We start from the raw sequence: 18,148 nt of genomic DNA, 5'->3' as shown, positions 1-18,148 counted from the left end.
CTGGTTTTGTACAGGGAAGAGGACACACCTTCAATTTATTCCTACAGTCCGCATTTTGATAATACTTTAATAATGATTTGAAAGCAGAAACAGACAGGAAGAGGAATTAGGAAATTATACCTGTCAAGAACCACTGGAAATTTAGAAACAGCCAAACTATGGAGATTTGTCAACTTGTGCATGGAAAATTCCTTTTCCTTTGTATTAAAAAGGTGTTTTTCACTCTGAGTTATTTTCCTCCAGGCCATACTTGAAGACTTAGCAGCAGAATTAAAATGGCGCTGTGGCTTCTGCAATCCCTCTGTGCAATGAAACTGAGCCCTTTTGAATAGCTCCTTTTCTTGGCAGCATATCCCTTTCCTCATATATATTGAGGAAAGAGATTTGTCCTATTCCTGAGCTTCAGATGAGTTGTTGAAACTTTGTGGACATTTTTAGGCCATCATGAAAAGGGTTTTGCACTTTGGGATTTCCTGAATAAGCAGTTGAATGGCAGGGATTAGCATTTATCATATACCACTCCTAATGGAAGAACATCTGGGAGTTACAATTTTAGTGTCATATACACAGGCACAAGTATGTTAAGACAGCTGCAGGAACACCTGAATGGTAAACAGATTTCTGCTCTGACAACTAATTACAAAAAAATGAGTGACACTGTGTGTGTTGCCAATGGACTTGTTGTGGACTGTGTGTGTTGTGGACTGTGTGTGTTGTGTCCATTGGCAACACACCCAGTGTCACTCACGGCAAGTGTCGTCTGCAGGATCCATGGGGTCCTGTGTCTTACAGAGAAGAAACATTTAGGAAATTTGAGATGAAAAACGGACCATATTTGACAGTACTTGTTATTTGCGAATCTTTGCAAAAGCAAAGAATAATCTACACAAAAACCCACTGAGGTCTCTGAGAGTTTTTTTGCTATGTCAGATACAGCAAAGTGTGATTTCTCAACTCTGCATAAAGCAGCCAATGGAAAGTACACCACAAGGCCCTCTTACATTTTATTAAAGGTATATGAATATTATCAGAGAAGGGACTGGATTATTGTTTAAGCAGTTCAATCTATTTATATTTACTTCTTCTATACCATGGAAATACTAGAGGTGAAAATTAATTGAATTATCTTGGGGAGTTGTTTGAATAATTTAAATTTCTCCTGCAGGAGTTGACTATTGTGCTCTGAGCGATCATGGCTGTGAACATTTGTGTGTAAATGGTGACAGATCTTACACTTGTCAGTGTTTTGAAGGATACAAGCTTCGTAATGATGGGAAAACATGTAAACGTAAGTTATTGTTCAGCAACTCAGATTTTTATTACATACATAGAAGAAATCTGTAAGGTAGGATTTGATTGCCTAAACATTGCCATCCAGTGTCATTTTAAATGCTCAAGGATTCCGAAAGTTTGCGCTTTCACCTTTGGTGTCATACTTGCCAGCAGTATGTCAGTATCGTGGATACTCTAGAGCATCTATAGTGGCATTGGATATATACTTTTAGGCACCTGAATCACACGCTAAATGTCCGTGCCTTTTAAAAATTAGCCCTGAAACTGGACTATTAGGAATCCAAAACTATTTTACTCTAACTTACATCCCTGTATGGGACAACTGTAATTTTATTCTCAAATCAAGGCAAAATTAGATAATGTTTGTAAAGTCTTTTATAGCATGAATAGCCTTGCAGTATTACTAATGAAAAGTTTATTCAGCATGGGATAAGGATGGTTTCAAAAGAGATATCATAATTGCATTACATATTTGACTGCATTATGCAGTTATGAGAAGTGGCAGATATTAAAAAAAAAAAAAAATCATTGCAAATTTTTCTCCAGTTTTATAGTTTTGTTCGCTAAGTGATCAAAGAAGAATCATGGATGAGTCCCTGAAAAACACACAGGCATGAAATACTTCATAACGGTAATTCAAATAATATCCATAGATCTCATCAACATCTGCTGTTAAAAAGCATTTACAGAAAAAAAAAATTGAAGTCATCCAGATAATAGCATAACAAATGAAAAGATCCTTATTATCAGTCTGTGTTTCACAACACCTTACTTTGTTAGTCCATGAAAACAGAGAAATTTTGCTTGTCTCAAAAAGTGCTGACACTCTAATCTTGTAAAAAGCTAAAAGCAAGTGATTTTTTCTGTCCTTGCAGAAATCCTTGCAGGAAAATAAAGGATGTGAAAGTGGAAAAAAGTGAAAGCAAGATGTTATCTTATTTTGAAACATGAATTGTAGCTAAATTCTGTATCAGAAAACCCCATTGAAAATCTGCTTGCCCAATTACAGCTGACAATTCTAGAATTTCACAGGGTCATACAATCTGTCTTTCTCATTACTGTTAAATACTACATACGCTGAGCTTTTGCAAACCTGTGTTACAAAAAAGGGACAAACACCTCTGAATCTAAGCACAGGAGGGAAAAAAGTGTAATTATTTCAGGTTTGAGCAGGTTTATTACTGAATTTGAGAAGACGATGATAGAAAGATGTGTTTCACACTTTGGAAATCCCCGTGGGTCACTCATCTGCATGCCAGGGACATGTGAAGTTCTACAGCCTCTAGAACTGCAACAGTGCATTTTTTTCTTAATAGTAAGGTTGTAAAATTAGCAGGACAAAGATGTATCTTTTTGATACAGAAGAAAAAAAAGCTTTTTTTTTTCAAAATGCTTTGCAGGATTGAGTCCAGTATACTAGCTAGGACAAGAACATTCAGTAGCTGGGACCTGTAAGACTTTGAACATCTTGCCCTTAGCTAACACAATTTTTTATCTCTTGAATTATTCCCAGGTAAAAATGTCTGCAGATCAGTCAACCATGGCTGTGAGCATGTTTGCGTTAGTGCTGACAATTCTTATGCCTGCAAGTGTCATGAGGGATTTGTACTGAGAGCAGATGGCAAGACGTGCAGAAGTGAGTGACCAGTCTCTATTGAACATTTTTGCATGTGCATCAGGCAAGGAAAGAAAGGGATTTTTCACCTCTTACTGGAAAACAAAAACCAAAAACCAACCAACCAACCAACCAACCAACAAAAAAACAAACCTCCCTGTTGATATCTACATTTTTTAGCATGTTATGATTTAAAACCTGTATTTATATCATTCCCAGGACAGGACATCTGCAAGTCAGTCAGCCATGGCTGTGAGCATATTTGTGTTAATGAAGACGAGTCATATGTTTGCAAGTGTCACGAAGGTTTCCTGCTGAGAGAAGATGGGAAAACATGCAGAAGTAAGTACTCTGATAATTACTCATAGACTTTTATCTACAATATGTAGGCTTGTGGAACTGTTCTAACAAATACCCCTTCAGTAGTTTACTATTATAATACAGTAGTATTGTTACACCTGCCAGGAGCTTTTAAGAGACTCTGTGGACAGAAATAGTGTATTTTAGTAGCCAAACTGATATGATTTGAGACAAAAAAAGACCCACAGTTTGTCAGGTACCAGGAGTTAGCAGTGTTTGTTGCCTAAATTTTTGCACATTTCTTCCAATGATGTCAGTAGATCTAATAAAAGTTATTACTTCTCCCTGCATGATACATTCACCTTAGATGTGCTTTAACCAAACACCATCAACTGTTCTCAGATAAAGACATTTGCAGTTCAGTTGACCATGGCTGTGAACATGTTTGTGTTAATGCTGATGAGTCATACATCTGCCAGTGTTACGAGGGATTTGCACTAAGGGAAGATGGAAAAACATGCAGAAGTAAGTATCCTTATCTTTAATAGAAAATTTCCTTCATAATCTGTGCATTTGTAGACATGTTTTAAACACCAGCAACCTTATTTTTTTCCAGATAAAGATGTTTGCAATTCTGTTGACCATGGCTGTGAGCATGTCTGTGTGAATACTGATAGTTCATACATTTGCCAGTGCTATGAGGGTTTTGTATTGAGGGAAGATGAGAAGACGTGCAGGAGTAAGTTATTTGATGGTACTGTATTTTTTGCACTCAGAAGTCTACTGAAGAAACGAATTGTGTTAGAGGCAGATATTCCTATAGGGAATTTTACCTGACAAAAAGGAGGATAAATTATTTACTAGGAGCTTATTAGTTTTAATCTTCAAAGTTTTGGAAATGTTCTCATTCATCAAACTGTAGTAAATAAAATCTAAATTATTCCTAGATAAGGACATCTGCAAATCAGTCATTCATGGCTGTGAACATCTTTGTGTTAATAATGACGATTCATACACTTGCCAATGCCATGATGGATTTGTACTGAGGCAAGATGGGAAAACATGCCGAAGTAAGTAGTTTATGAATAAAAGAAGAAATTTCATTTTCCTTTATTAGGAGATTATTCACTGATTCATAGTGGTCAGAATGGAATATTGTTCTCTATAGATCATAAGATTTCTATTAGTTAATTGTTTGAATTAAAGATATATTTCAGAAAATCAGCCGATTTTAAGGTTCTAATGTAGCTTTTAAAATATGCAAACTTCATTTCTAGATTCAGTATGCCAAGTATCAATCTTCAGCATAGGATGTTGATACAGTTTACTTTGACGGGCTGATGTTCTAATTGTTCCTGTGTTGTTCTGCGTATATTCATTCAGACCATGACTTGACTTAACTTGTTCCTCAACCTCTTACCATGTCCTGTTGTAAGTGATATGCAGATGAAACTCCTTCAGGCTCTTTATCTGTTTTTCATTCTTTTCATAAGTCTCTTCCTGCTCCCCTAAAACCTTGGCTGTTCATCAGCATCCTTGTGGGAACACCACAGAGATACAAAGTTTTAATAGGAGGCACAGCTGGGTCTAGGAACTATAAGCCACCTAATTATTATTTGAATCCACCTATCTTTTATCGTTTATCTTTTTTTAATCAATCTTTTTTGATGACCAAACATAGCTTTAGTTTGTGACCAAAATATTCTGCCGGCGCTTGCATTCAATCAGTTATCTACCATGATCATAATAAGATCTTTAAGACTCTCAGTCACATCAGTGTCCCACATTCTTTAAGTACAGCCTTCATTCTTTGTTTCTAAATGTATAGACTTAGTTCTGGCTGTTTCAAAATACATACAGTTTGCTGTTACCCAGTTTACAAAAAGATTCATGTGTCCTTCTATCAGCAGCTGCTCTATTTTTATTTGCCATTCTCTCAAACTTGGAGTAACCTACAAACTTTGTCAGTGACTATTTTGTGTTTTCTTTTGGGTTGTTCATAAGGATGTTAAGTAGCAGAGGAGCAGAGCATATTCTTAGAGAGAAAAATACTTTATGTTCAGGCATTTACAATTTATTCTGAAGCCCTCTCTAGCCAATGTTAATCTATTAAATGTTGATTCTGTAGTCCATTTTCTTAATCAAAATAAATACCAAGCCTTACTGAGGGCTCCCTTGCATGAACAGCATGAGCTTTGTGAATAAGCCTCATAATCAATTTAAAAAGATACTTAGTTTTCCAGGTTCTATTTTTCCCTAATACTGATTTATATTATTTTCATTCTTTGATTTTATTCTGGATCAAGTTTTGCATTATCTATTCCATTATTTTAATGAAAATCAATGTCAGGCTGACAGGATTACAGTGAACTAGTCACCCTTTTCAAACACTGGAATAGCACTGTTTTTTCAGTGTGTGCTTGCACTGGGGATGGAAACTGCTCAGCTACAGGGACCATATTTTTGGGGGATATCTAGTAAAATAAATAGTGCAATCATAATCCACTTTTTTTTTTTTTTATTATTTCCCTCCCGTCTCAAAATACTTTGGCATTCAGCTGTGTAAAATTAATCCTTTTGAAGTAATTGCCATGTCTGCTGCTGTTTTTTATTTGATTCTGTTTATAAACAATGTGACTGAGTTGTACACAGTTGTGTATAAGCTGAAGTTAATTTTTATTTACATGATCATTTCTTCTTTATCTGCTATAATGTGATTTAGCTTAGATTGCTATGTCTTGAATATAATGGTTGTTGAGTTAGAAGATTGTCTGCTGTAATATTTTTTGGCATTTTTGTATTGCCAGCATGAGAGCTCCAGGTAATTTGGCTCAGATTGAAGTTCTTGTGAAAATGCAAGGGTTTTTTTCACTACACATTAAAGCTAAGTATTTTTCTCAGACTCAATCCGAACTTTGCTGTCAGTATTGTTGCAATTTCTACGTAAATGTAGCTCTGCAACTGAGAATATTTTCTTTTGTGCTGCAGTGCAGGGAATGCTGATAGCTCGTTCCACTTCCTTCTGTCCTTTCTCCCCATCTATCCTTCTTGGAGAGGTTTTAACCAACTGGCTTTAACACGGCAGTCGTACAAATCCTCCCATCATTTTTCAGCAATACCAGTTAGATTTCATTTATCCTCTTAAATGAGTAGTTCTTATTCTTCTGGGGTTTGTTTATGCAGACTGTTGGCATGTTAAGGATGTTAAAGAATTATTTTGCTTCATGTCCTGTAGTGTTTTGCTTAGTTTTATCTTCACCAGCATGAATTTTTGCTATATGTCTGTACTAAATTATTCCCTTCTTTTGGTCTTGCTGATCTTAATGTAAATTCCTTCTCCTAATCTAGTCAGATTAATCCTAAAATAATTTATTGACAGGGGGAGGCCATCCAAACCATGTGATTCTTTCTGCTTAGATGGTAAAGAACTTATGCTCAATGTAAACTAAGCTGTCTATCATTTAACTAGCCAGAGATTTGCTTTCCGTTTGCAGGCTTCCGTCTTTCTTTCCTCATAGGATTACCCCCCCCAGTCTTTGTATTTATAAAAAAAAAAGTTTAAGTAGCAAAGCAAACTACATTAAATATTATCTAACTATTCCCAGGCAAGGATATTTGCAAATCAGTCAACCATGGCTGTGAACATGCTTGTGTTAATGCTGGTGATTCATTTGTTTGTAAGTGTCAGGAGGGATTCCTGCTAAGAGAAGATGGAAAAACATGCAAAAGTAAGTAGTCTGATATTTATCAGCATACTTTTTATCTGCAGCTCATGCTTGTGTGGAAATGCATTAACCAGCAAGAGCTGTCATCTGTTTTCAGATAAAGATCTTTGCAAATCAGTGAACCATGGCTGTGAACACGTTTGTGTGAATACTGATGATTCGTATATCTGCAAATGCCATGATGGGTTCCTACTGAGAGAAGATGGGAAAACCTGCAGAAGTAAGTATCATGAAAACTAAATTTGATGAATTACACATATAACAGAGGCCTCTGATGATGTATGTCAACTACCAACTCTTCTGTTTGCAGATAAGGATGTTTGCAATTCAGTCAACCATGGCTGTGAACAACTTTGTGTGAATACTGACGATTCCTACATCTGCAGGTGTCATGAGAAATTCATACTGAAGGAGGATGGGAAGACATGTAGATGTAAGTAACCTGAGCTGTAAAAGTATGTTTTCATTTGAAGCTTTTATGTGTTGTGGCCATGAGTGCTTGCAAAAGTGTATGTTTGTGATTTCCAGCTACTTGAGCTGGTTAATGAAAGATATTCTCTCTCCCTAACAAACCTCACCTCACAAACTCCATTCACTCTTCTCAGATAAAGATGTTTGCAACTCAGTTGACCATGGCTGTGAACACATTTGTGTTAATACCAATGATTCCTATATCTGCAAGTGTCATGAGGACTTCATACTGAGGGAAGATGGGAAAAATTGTAGGAGTAAGTTGTTTAATCTTTGTTTTGTACTTCTTGATCTGTCAATGAAACACACTATGCAACAGTAGTGTGTTGTTTGTCTTTAATATAGAATAAATTCATGGAAGTGAGCTCATTCATGGAAGATTTTTGCTATAATGTTTACGTTTTGTGAAAGTTATTTGCCTAGCTAATTGTGCTAAATATAATTTTCATTATCCCAAGGTAAAAATATCTGCAAAACAGTCGACCATGGTTGTGAACATGTCTGTGTTCCAACTGGCGATTCATACACGTGTCAGTGTCACAAAGGATTTGTATTGAGGCAAGACAGGAAAACATGCAGGAGTGAGTAGCTGAAACTTTTATGGGAAACAAGTCTTTTGAGTCATAAAAAAAATAATGGACAAATTCACTCAAAGCTTGTTAATGCCAGTTTTGCATTTGAGAAATGCTCTAATAAGGAAATTCTCTTAACAATTCTCAGATAAAGACCTCTGTAAATCCATCGACCATGGCTGTGAACACGTGTGCATTAATAATAACAATTCATACAGCTGTCAGTGCCATGAGGGTTTTGTCCTGCGACAAGATGGGAAAACATGTCGAAGTAAGTAACAATATGTCTGTCAGCCAGTCTTCTCTGGCATCGCTACATAAATGAACAAATGTTATACTCCTTTGTCATACATTCTTCAGATATCATATTTGGAATCTTTTGATTTATAAATATGTGAAATAGAATACATATAAACATTTCAATTTTTCCTAGGTAAAGATGTCTGCAAATCAGTTGCCCATGGTTGTGAACACATTTGTGTTAATAATGATGATTCATACATCTGCAAATGCCCGGAGGGATATGTACTTAAAGAGGATCAGAAAACATGCAGAAGTAAGTACATTTTATTTAGAAAGCACTTGTTCCTTTGATTTCTAAAATTACTTGACCTCACTTCAAATGCCTCACTTAAAAAAAAGGCCTCACTTCAAAAATTGTATAATATTTGAAAGCCCAAAGCATATGTGAGTGTGACGGAAAATGTCTCGAGCAAGTAACTTGATGCTCTCATACACAAAAAACTAACAAACTGGAACAGTTGTTTTGGTATAGCATCAAGTACAATAAAATTCTTTCCAAACATTGGGAAAAAAAGCCAAAGTAAAATCTTATTATCAAGGAATGCGCACTTTAATCAGATTCATATACTGTGGAGCTTTTATCTTTATATACTCCATTTTAAAGTATCATTACTTCTATCTGCTTATCTTCTAACACGACATGCTTAGAGTATTACATGTATTTATCTGATGTCCTCTTAATACTTGGTGATCTTCTACTGGAACTCAGTGAAAACATAAATTCTGCAAAAATGGATGCTTTCATTGCTGAGACTATTACTACTGAAAGAATGGTAACGTTCATGGCTGATCTTGATCCAAACTAAAACCGTTCACCATGAACTGCTGTCCTGTCTTGACTTATGCAATGATACTGAGGTGGTTCTGATATTCCTATTCATTGTATTTCCATTACCTTAGTACATGTGACACATCTTTTCCTCAGATGACTGCAGAAAGGAATTCTTGGACAGCACTTCTAAAATAGAGCTATTGTCTAAGAAGAAAAGCTCAAGCTTAAAAGCTGAAAATTCCTTATTCCTACACTGACTTGGTAACAGACATTTACAGTAATTTCTGCAGTCAAAGCAGAAATAAATGTGGAAAGAGCATAAGTGGGAGATCTACTCTGATAAAAATCCTCAGTGTCCTCCAGTCACCTTCAGGTTCTGTTAGTCTCTTTTGCAGTCAGCTTAAATAATAAGAAATGTTACAGACCTTTCCAGTTACATTGTATGATGCACAGACACGGAGAAACCTTACAAACCACAGGAAAAATAGCATTGCCGGTTTCCATGATAGAAGGCACACAGAGCACTTGTAGGAGCTTTGAGAAGTGATCTAGTTCATGGCATATGCTTGAGGCAGAAAAATAGTGCATATATGTATCTAATAATATCTGATAGATGTTTCAGTAATGTTTCAAAAACTCTCTAATAACAGTGTGTCATTGATTTCAGTGCCCCAAGTAGTCTGTTTCCATGCTGTTACCTTTATAATATTGTTTTCCCCTAACAAGCAACTATCTTTACAGCAGATGAAGCCACTTGCTACCTTTTCTATTCACATGAAAATAACTGATTGTCTTGTTTAAAATTATCCCCTTCTGCACCTTTGAAGGGTGTTAACATGCTTCATATTAATCTTTCCTTAAGCAAACAATCTCTGCTCCTTCAAGCCTTCTTTATGCATCATGTTTGCTAAATATCTCATTGTCCTTGCTGTGAAACTCAGGACTCTCCAGTTTGTCTTTAAGGGTGATGATACCCAAAGCTCAGGACTGTATTCATCTGAGACTTAGAAACAACTGAACGCAACTGCACAATTTTCTCTTGCATTCTACTCACAGCATTTTATGATACAGACATCACAAAGTTCATTTGGTCCATACTAAGATGCAAATCTTACATTCCTTAGTACAGCACATTCTCCCTGGAAGTTACACTGATCAAACTGGAGCTGAGCATCTCTGCAGCCAGCCCCTTGCACAACGTGCACTAGTCTATGCCTTTTGGAGGCAATTGTTTTCCAGAATATAAGAACACCTGCCAGAACCAGTCTGCAGCTTTGAAGACATTCTCCAGGCCCTAAAGTTCCTAACCTTGTAATGGATACAGGGTGCCTACAAACTGCTTTGATTTTTTCATGGGCACTTGCCAAAAGGTATGAGAACTCCAAATTTGTCAGTCTTCTGGATTCTCTCCCAGCTTTAATGGCTAAACTAGAAAAGGTTATTTTCAGCAATACGTAAGTCTCCTAATTACAAGATTGTTAGAGAGTCATAATCAAAAAAAGGTATATAAAAAAATCTGATCCATGTTTAGCAGCTAGGCACATTTCTAGCATTTCCTCTCTCACCTATAGTTTTTGGCTGTTTTTTTCTGCCAGTAGAGGTTTATGTATGTGCTATAAAAAAACATGTGCCTTGTCTGAATTTTGTTCCCAGACTTGAACTTCATCCTAAGCTGCAGGGCAGGCTACCTAACCCTTCTCTTACCACTCAGCCTTCCCCGAGCTCTTTGGCTTTTGCCTCACTGTTCCCTGCCACTCTAAATATGACTTTTAGATTTCACCTTGTATACAAATGTGACTTCATTGACTTGTTTCTTTGTACCACCATAACCTTTTTGCTACTTCTGCAACACAAATGCAGCTCCAGTGATTCTTTTCCATGTCTTTCAATGCTGGTCAGCTACGCAAATGCAACATTGGCATACTGGCCTATCCCTGGAAGAAAACAACGGCAATTCTGTCTCAATATCCTAGCAATGTTATTCAGTTATACAGTTCTCTCTACTTAACTGTCATTCTTAAAATGTACTGATTGCTGGTGTATTTTTAAGAGTTCTAGTATTCTACAAAGCAGTATGTCTCAGTAAGTGTTCACTGTGATTGTACTTTTGTTAAACTCTTAGCCATAGGCACACTCTTCACTTTTGATATAGACTGTACACAACATCTTTAGACACACTGGTAAGGCTGGCTGAGCCAGGAACAAGGTACTGCAGGTGATCTCTGAATTCATACAGTCCCTGGGTATCTAAGTTCATTTTTCTGCTTTGTGGACTTTTTTCATGATCTGAACACTCTGCTCATTTCACAGCATGCACTGAAGGCCCACTTGACCTGGTGTTTGTGATTGATGGATCAAAAAGTCTCGGAGAGGATAATTTTGAAATTGTAAAACAATTTGTCTTGGGAATCTTGGATGCACTTGAGATTTCACCCAAAGCTGCTCGAGTTGGTTTGCTTCAGTATTCCACTGAAGTTCGCACTGAGTTTACGTTAAGGCAGTTCAGCTCAGCCAAAGACATGAAGAAAGCTGTGTCACAAATGAAATACATGGGGCGAGGTTCCATGACAGGACTGGCCCTGAAGCAAATGTTTGAGAAAAGCTTCACAGAAACAGAAGGAGCGAGACCATTTTCAGCAAACGTCCCTCGAATCTCCATTGTGATTACAGACGGACGAGCCCAAGATGAAGTCTCTGAGTGGGCTGCTAGAGCGAAGCGAAATGGTAAGCGGAGATGGTTTTGACTCATTCTAAAAAGCAAAGATTGTTAGAAATAAGATGTAGGAGTAGTATGAATGCGCTACAGTATGTGCTGATGAAGAGAGTGTTCACCATAACAGTCCGGCTAGTACAGTGACCACAGCAGCAGAACATCACAGGAACCTTTGCTACAAGGTGTGCATGTCATCCCTGCTGCAGGGCCTGTGATGAATGTCTTGCCACTGGGGTTCCATGCAATCCACAGGTAGAAGCACTACCTGCCTGGCATGCCATGCAGAGCTCTGAACATACCCACTAAGGGTACACATTTCATACAGAGATTGGGGAACACTGGGTACTTTATTGAAAAAAAAAAAAAAATCTAAGAAAACACTAAGAAAGCAACAACAAAAAACCCCAATCATGTCTCTTCAAAATACAGAAATATATCCTCCTGAGAAACACTGTGGTAATAATTGATTATGTTTTTATTAACATGTATTCTGTATTTTTAACCAATTTTATACTGCCAATCATGTTCTGAAAGGTCATCCTTTGAAAAAGATATAGCTGTAGCAATGTCTACCATTCTATGTGCCTTGTCAGGTGATAGCTCATGTTGAAATGTAATTGAAAACTGGCGATTTTTAACACAGTACACCTGGCACAGAAATCCATCCTCTAGGATATCGGTACTACAAAGCAGAAATTTCTCAGCTGTTCAGCAGCATTATCTGAAAATTTTTAAAGGAAATAAAGAATCATAGAATACCAGGTTGGAAGGGACCACAAGGAGCATCAGGTCCAACTTTTAAAGGATCTCTTTTTGTTTGCGTAACATTTCTGAGAAACTGCTTTAAGAACTGTGGCTGATGTCCCACACCACAGAGAAAAGAGCCAGACTTTAGGAGATGCTGGACATCTGTTTTATTGTCTCCATAAAACAATCATGACTTGATGCATGATTAGTATAGCCCTGGTCAGGGCTGATACCTCTGCATAAGGAGAAAAACATCCAAGGATATGAGAAGAGCGTGTGCTAACAAGGGTGCTTGTACAATGAAATAGAAACAAAGTGGGGTTTTTTTAAATATTAAAACCAAATCCAAATATTTACATGCTAACTAATGAGATGTGGGAAAGTACATGGAGCATTTACAGGACTGGAGAAGGAAAGAAGTACCAGCCAACCTTGCTTACTTGCTGAATGAAACCTCTGTTCCAGACTGCTTACACTGATATTTGTAATGCTACAAGCCAAATCCATCCCTTGTGTAATTGCAGCATAGGCAATGTAGTAATGCTGAATACAAAATTGGCCTTGAATGCTTTATCACTGGTATCTCCAAGTCTTTAAAAAGCAACAGACCTCAGCATGACTGGTCCATTCATTAAATTGAATCCATTTCTGGTGAATGTTTTACTTTCCTGACTAAAGTGCAGTGGTAGGCAGATTCATGACAAAAAGGAGATGCTTATGTTAAATGTTAAACAGTTGGAAAATGTATATTTTATGGTGTTATTAGGCCCAGGATTCTTCAGCAAAAAGTTTAAAGTTGCAATTCAATGAACATGTAGCTGTTATTTTCCTGTGATAAAAAAAAAAAAGAGATATCAAACCTCCTCACCGTAATCCAGCTAATAGCTGTATTATGAATCACAGAATCAGTACTAGTTGTGGTCACTTTCTAAACCAGAACTGATGTAAATGTTCTATCAGATCACATGTTCACAAGAATAAAAAGTCCATTATTAACTACCGAAAAGGGAGACATTGAAGATCACTATGTTTTGTATTCATTCCTTGTTTAAAATCTGTGTGGTGAGCGGGCTGTGAACAGCTTCCTTCTGCCCCGTTTCAGAGTGAAGAAAGCTGGGAATTCTCTTTTATTTTCTTCCTAGCACCTCTGCTGGGGAAACACTTATACTGAGCATCCCTGTTGTGAGGTTCTTTCTCTCCAAGCCTCACAAATAGTTTCTTTTCCCTGTTCTTTGTACCCAGCCCACTATTATCCATCAGAGCATAAGAATCTACTCTCCATGTGCCCTGAGGATTCTGATGAAACACTAGGTATTTATATTTTTCCTAAATAAGTACTGGTATCTTTCAGGATTCTGTCACATTTGCAGATACATAATGGGCCTCCCCATCAACCCAGTAATTACCTTTACTGCACATACCTTAAGTGCACAGACATGCACAAACCAGGACCTTTCAGTACAACCATAAGGCTGACTTGTGTGATCCTCTTGAGTGTTTTGCAGCACTCTTCTTGGATTCATTTACTATCAGTAGTGGCCAGGCAACTGTCATCTTTCTAATTTAAAAACTAGCTGTTAAATTACAACAAAGCAGTGAGTTTCTACACATCTTCTAAATAAGTAAACCATATTAAACCTATTTGAACACAATTTAAAAAACACACAGCATATACATTTCTTGTGCTCTCCCTTTCTCTCTCTCTAAAATGACTAATGCTCATATTTTCCTTTCATGGAGGAACAGGGTTTAGAACTGCTGATGTAATTTTGTGCAACTTCTTTTGAACCTAGGTATAATTATCTATGCTGTTGGAATAGGGAAAGCAATTGAGGAAGAACTGCTAGAAATTGCTTCTGAACCATCATACAAACATCTCTTCTATGCTGAGGATTTCACAGCTATGGAGGACATAAGTGAAGAACTAAGAGCCCAAATCTGTGAAGGTAACAGTATTCCCTTTTCATTGAGATCAAGGAGGAATGAATGCTTATAGATTTTTTGCAGGCCTAAAAGGACAACTGGTGTCATAGCGTAAGCCGTAGATCATTGGTATCAGATATTGCAAGGCATAAGTCACTCACGGTAATTTTTGTGCCCTTTAATATATGAGGAATATATACCCTTAATCTTTCACCAAGATCTATAATAGTTTTTTTTTGCTTTATTTTCAGAACAGTGGCATTAAATGTACACTTCTGTGCCCAGAATAAATTACTCCCTCCCCTTTCTTTTTCTACAGTTAAGTCAGGCATGCACTGAACCGCACCCCTCCAAAGCAGCATGATCTACTTCATTAGGAATGTGGGAAAATAATCAGGGATTTGTAATGACTTAATGAGAATAAAAAATTGCTGTTAATATCAGTGGTAAAAAACCCAAAATGCATAAAACCAAATGATCAGGAGCTGTTATGTATACTTATAAAGGACTAAAAATAGTTCACTGACCATGGATTCCCAGCTTATAAAGACTGGATTTCAGTTATGCATAAGCTCTAAGTTTCGCTGCACAAATGTAGGTGGTTTGTTCTATAAAGAACCCTTCCTCACTCTGGCACAAACAGCCTCTATATAAACATTCCAAGCTGAAGTTTTGCAAGGGGAAGGGGGAAATGTGAGCTGGGAAGAAAGCTGCTCAGCCAGACGACAGCACATCTTTCCCACTCACACATTCCCAGGACTTGGTATTATTTGTACATTCAAATTGGTACCTGAAGCAAAATTCAGAAACATCACTGTGAATGACATTGGTCATAGCACTAGAATTGTGCAAGATGATTAAATTTTCACTAGCTTTTATTTGGCTGTTTTTCTTGGAAATAAATGCAAACAGGTATAATTTTCTTCTGTAACATTACTGTGTAAAACTGGCTGACTAGAAGCTGTGCATTTCTTCCTCATACAGATGTCAAGGAAGAATCTGAGAATGTTACCCAGATTCTATCTTCTTTGTGTTTCTCTCAGTCCTAAGAATCTTCTAGCACCATCTTTCTGAAATACAAAATCCTATAAAAACATGAAACCAAGTCTGTTCATTAACCATCTTACTAGGCAGATAATCTGCCGATGACAGCATGTCATCTTAAAAACTTGGGGGGACGCCAAAGCCAAAACTATCTGGCAACCAGTATAAAAGTTCTCACTCATTAGCAAACCCCAGAGCTCTGTGATGGAAATGCATACTTCAGGTACCCACAGCAGTGGTTAACTACCTTTTTTTTTTAAACTATATTACTTACCATATGAAAAATAAGTGAATCCTGCCCCTTTGTGGCAGTTTCTAGACTACACCTCTAGTAACTGGGCAGAGCTGGTGCCTCTCAGTGTCTGTCCTCCTCCTCTGTCACTGACATGCAATGCCTCACACCTGTGCACTGAGGACTGACCCAGCCTTGTTTTTCTGGAGACTCCAGGACTACCTATTGCTTATCAACTCACACCACCAGAAATGCTGCCTCCAAGCCTGTTACACAAGCTGAAAGTTCATTTTTCTTTCCTCTCTGTTTTGGTTTCCAGCCTAAATTTTCTCCTACCTTTCTATCAGCAGTAATTTAAACTCCAGTCTTGGCCCTGAGCTGAGGACTTCCAAGGCTCAAGCCTGTGATGGCAGTGGGAGACCCTCTGAACCTCATGGACTCACTGACAAAAGCCTCTCATCCCTAGTTCCAACTGTTGATGGGTTGTTTCCAAGAAAAGCAGCAGCCCCCAAATCTCTTCTGGAATAAGGCTTTTTCCTTTTATTCTGCAAGAAAGCATCACCCTTGTAGAATAGCTGATTATTACTATTCATTATTCTTTACGACTACTAGTAAAAAAGTGTTTTTTCTCTTGCCTCTTATTAAGAGGAGTTCAGTCAGAAGCCTCCCATTCATTGATTTGGTTAATGTTAATTTCTCATCTGACTGGAAGCACTAACAAGGCTACAGCAGTGTCATCCATAATACCCACTCATCATGATTGCCTCTTCACCCCCGTTCTGGGCACATGCATTACGGGAGCCTTTAATTACACAGTCACATACTATTTTTGTCACAAGACCCTGGCCCTGATCAGATGACAGTACTCAGCAGCCTGCTGGTGAACATTCTGTTCTCCTTCCAAATCGCAGATCATTATCACTGCTGCAAATAGCCAGTGCTTTGAAGACACTTCCTCACAGGTTTTTCCTAACAAAGTACTTAGGTTTTGTTACAAAACAGAACACTAAACAGACAACTTTAGTATTTTTCCCCAGTAAGTTTGAGTATTTGTGTTCATTGAACTGACTTCACCACGGGACTCATGTAGGGTTAGCAGCCTCTGTCACTACTTGTCTCATTACTCACAGCTTTACATAAGTGATGAGAATCTTTGGGCCCCAGCCCAGTGTCCAAAGCTCAAACTTCTCAGGTCAGTTCCTCTGCCCTTCCTAGACAGCTTAATTAATCTACAGCTCTTAAACAACTTCGCAGAAAAAGTCAGCCACAGTCAAACACTGGAGGTTCATCTTACCTGTTTCTTCCATCCTGTGCTGGAAATCTCATCATCCTTGTTCCCAGTTGGCTATTCTTCTGCTGGACTCCTCACCCAGCTTGTCTCTTTCCTTGCCTTGTGATCTCATCCCACACCTCTCTGCCCCAAACTCTCCTCCAAAACCTGTGTTCCTTCCATTAGGTAGTTCCCCTGCAGTCTTTTTAAGATATACGTAAATATCATAGTTCTGCCCACTGAACTCTGGTCTTACTCAACCACTCATCTCTGTTGATTCTGTTCCTTGGGCTCAGTCATTCCAGCCCCCACCCAGTGCCTCACCTCCCTCTCAGTGCAACTTAGCACAACTGCATATTATTGTGCATCTGTCAAAATGCACTAGACCAACTGACTTCCCAACAGCTAAAACAAATCTGTGGGGCCCAGGAACACTCTCTGCTGCATCTTGATGGCATTATCAGCAGAATTTGCACCATTACCTTTCACCTTCACACATTCACTTTCAGTGAAGGAATTTGGGGTTTATCCCAAGGAGGGAGTCCCAGATGCTCCATTCAAGCCCCCCAGCACAGTTGATCAACGTGTGCAGTTGTTAAATGGACATTCTTCTGCTCATCTGGGCCTTTACAGGCTCCACAGCTAACTGAAGGTGAAGCGTCTTTTCTAGAAAAGTACCCATTCTGAAGGAACCACAGCTGCCTCTACATTACCCTCTTGTGGCAAGAAAGGGGTAGTGCGCAGCATGACCCTGGAGGTGGTGATACCTACCTGTAAAACACTTTCTGTTTCTCTCCAAACACCCTTTATGGATACGTGGAGTCTGAAATAAATACCTACATTTTAAAGGCTGTACTTCATTAATTAGAAACTTCGTTTTTTGCTTATAACTATAGTATATCAAAAACTCCACTGCACCCTTCTCACCTAAACACTCAATTCCCTGATCATGTTTCCCATGAAGGGCAGTAAGAAATTTCTTCATTCGCCAAGCAGTTTTTATTCCTATTCAGCTCTCCCCAAAGGACTCATGGATGACAATGAAACATGCAAGAATTTTCACTAAAGAACACAAAGTATATTACTGTCATTTCAGATCGCTTTACTACTATTACTCTATCCATAAAGCACTTCTGGTTTTGGAAGCATTCCTCTGATCATCTGAGTT

General features: G+C 37.9%; 1 protein-coding gene across 9 annotated transcripts in view; it reads left to right on the top strand.

The window, feature by feature from the left end:
* The window catches only part of MATN2 (matrilin 2), a 74,240-nt gene that overhangs the window by 52,070 nt on the left and 4,022 nt on the right, over positions 1–18,148 (top strand). For 7 of the 9 annotated variants that reach the window (XM_065832349.2, XM_065832350.2, XM_071803924.1 and 4 more), the window contains 15 exons: positions 1,166–1,288; positions 2,807–2,929; positions 3,128–3,250; positions 3,611–3,733; positions 3,825–3,947; positions 4,156–4,278; positions 6,814–6,936; positions 7,031–7,153; positions 7,244–7,366; positions 7,539–7,661; positions 7,863–7,985; positions 8,125–8,247; positions 8,410–8,532; positions 11,362–11,775; positions 14,305–14,457. In XM_065832349.2, coding sequence (XP_065688421.1) covers positions 1,166–1,288; positions 2,807–2,929; positions 3,128–3,250; positions 3,611–3,733; positions 3,825–3,947; positions 4,156–4,278; positions 6,814–6,936; positions 7,031–7,153; positions 7,244–7,366; positions 7,539–7,661; positions 7,863–7,985; positions 8,125–8,247; positions 8,410–8,532; positions 11,362–11,775; positions 14,305–14,457 — 2,166 coding nt within the window. The remainder of the gene's footprint in view (positions 1–1,165; positions 1,289–2,806; positions 2,930–3,127; positions 3,251–3,610; positions 3,734–3,824; positions 3,948–4,155; positions 4,279–6,813; positions 6,937–7,030; positions 7,154–7,243; positions 7,367–7,538; positions 7,662–7,862; positions 7,986–8,124; positions 8,248–8,409; positions 8,533–11,361; positions 11,776–14,304; positions 14,458–18,148) is intronic. The other 2 variants (XM_065832353.2, XM_071803923.1) reach the window with 2 other exon arrangements.

This window comes from Patagioenas fasciata, chromosome 2 (assembly GCF_037038585.1).
Source record: "Patagioenas fasciata isolate bPatFas1 chromosome 2, bPatFas1.hap1, whole genome shotgun sequence".
NCBI classification, from domain to species: domain Eukaryota; kingdom Metazoa; phylum Chordata; class Aves; order Columbiformes; family Columbidae; genus Patagioenas; species Patagioenas fasciata.
This window is presented reverse-complemented; position numbering and strand designations above follow the sequence as displayed.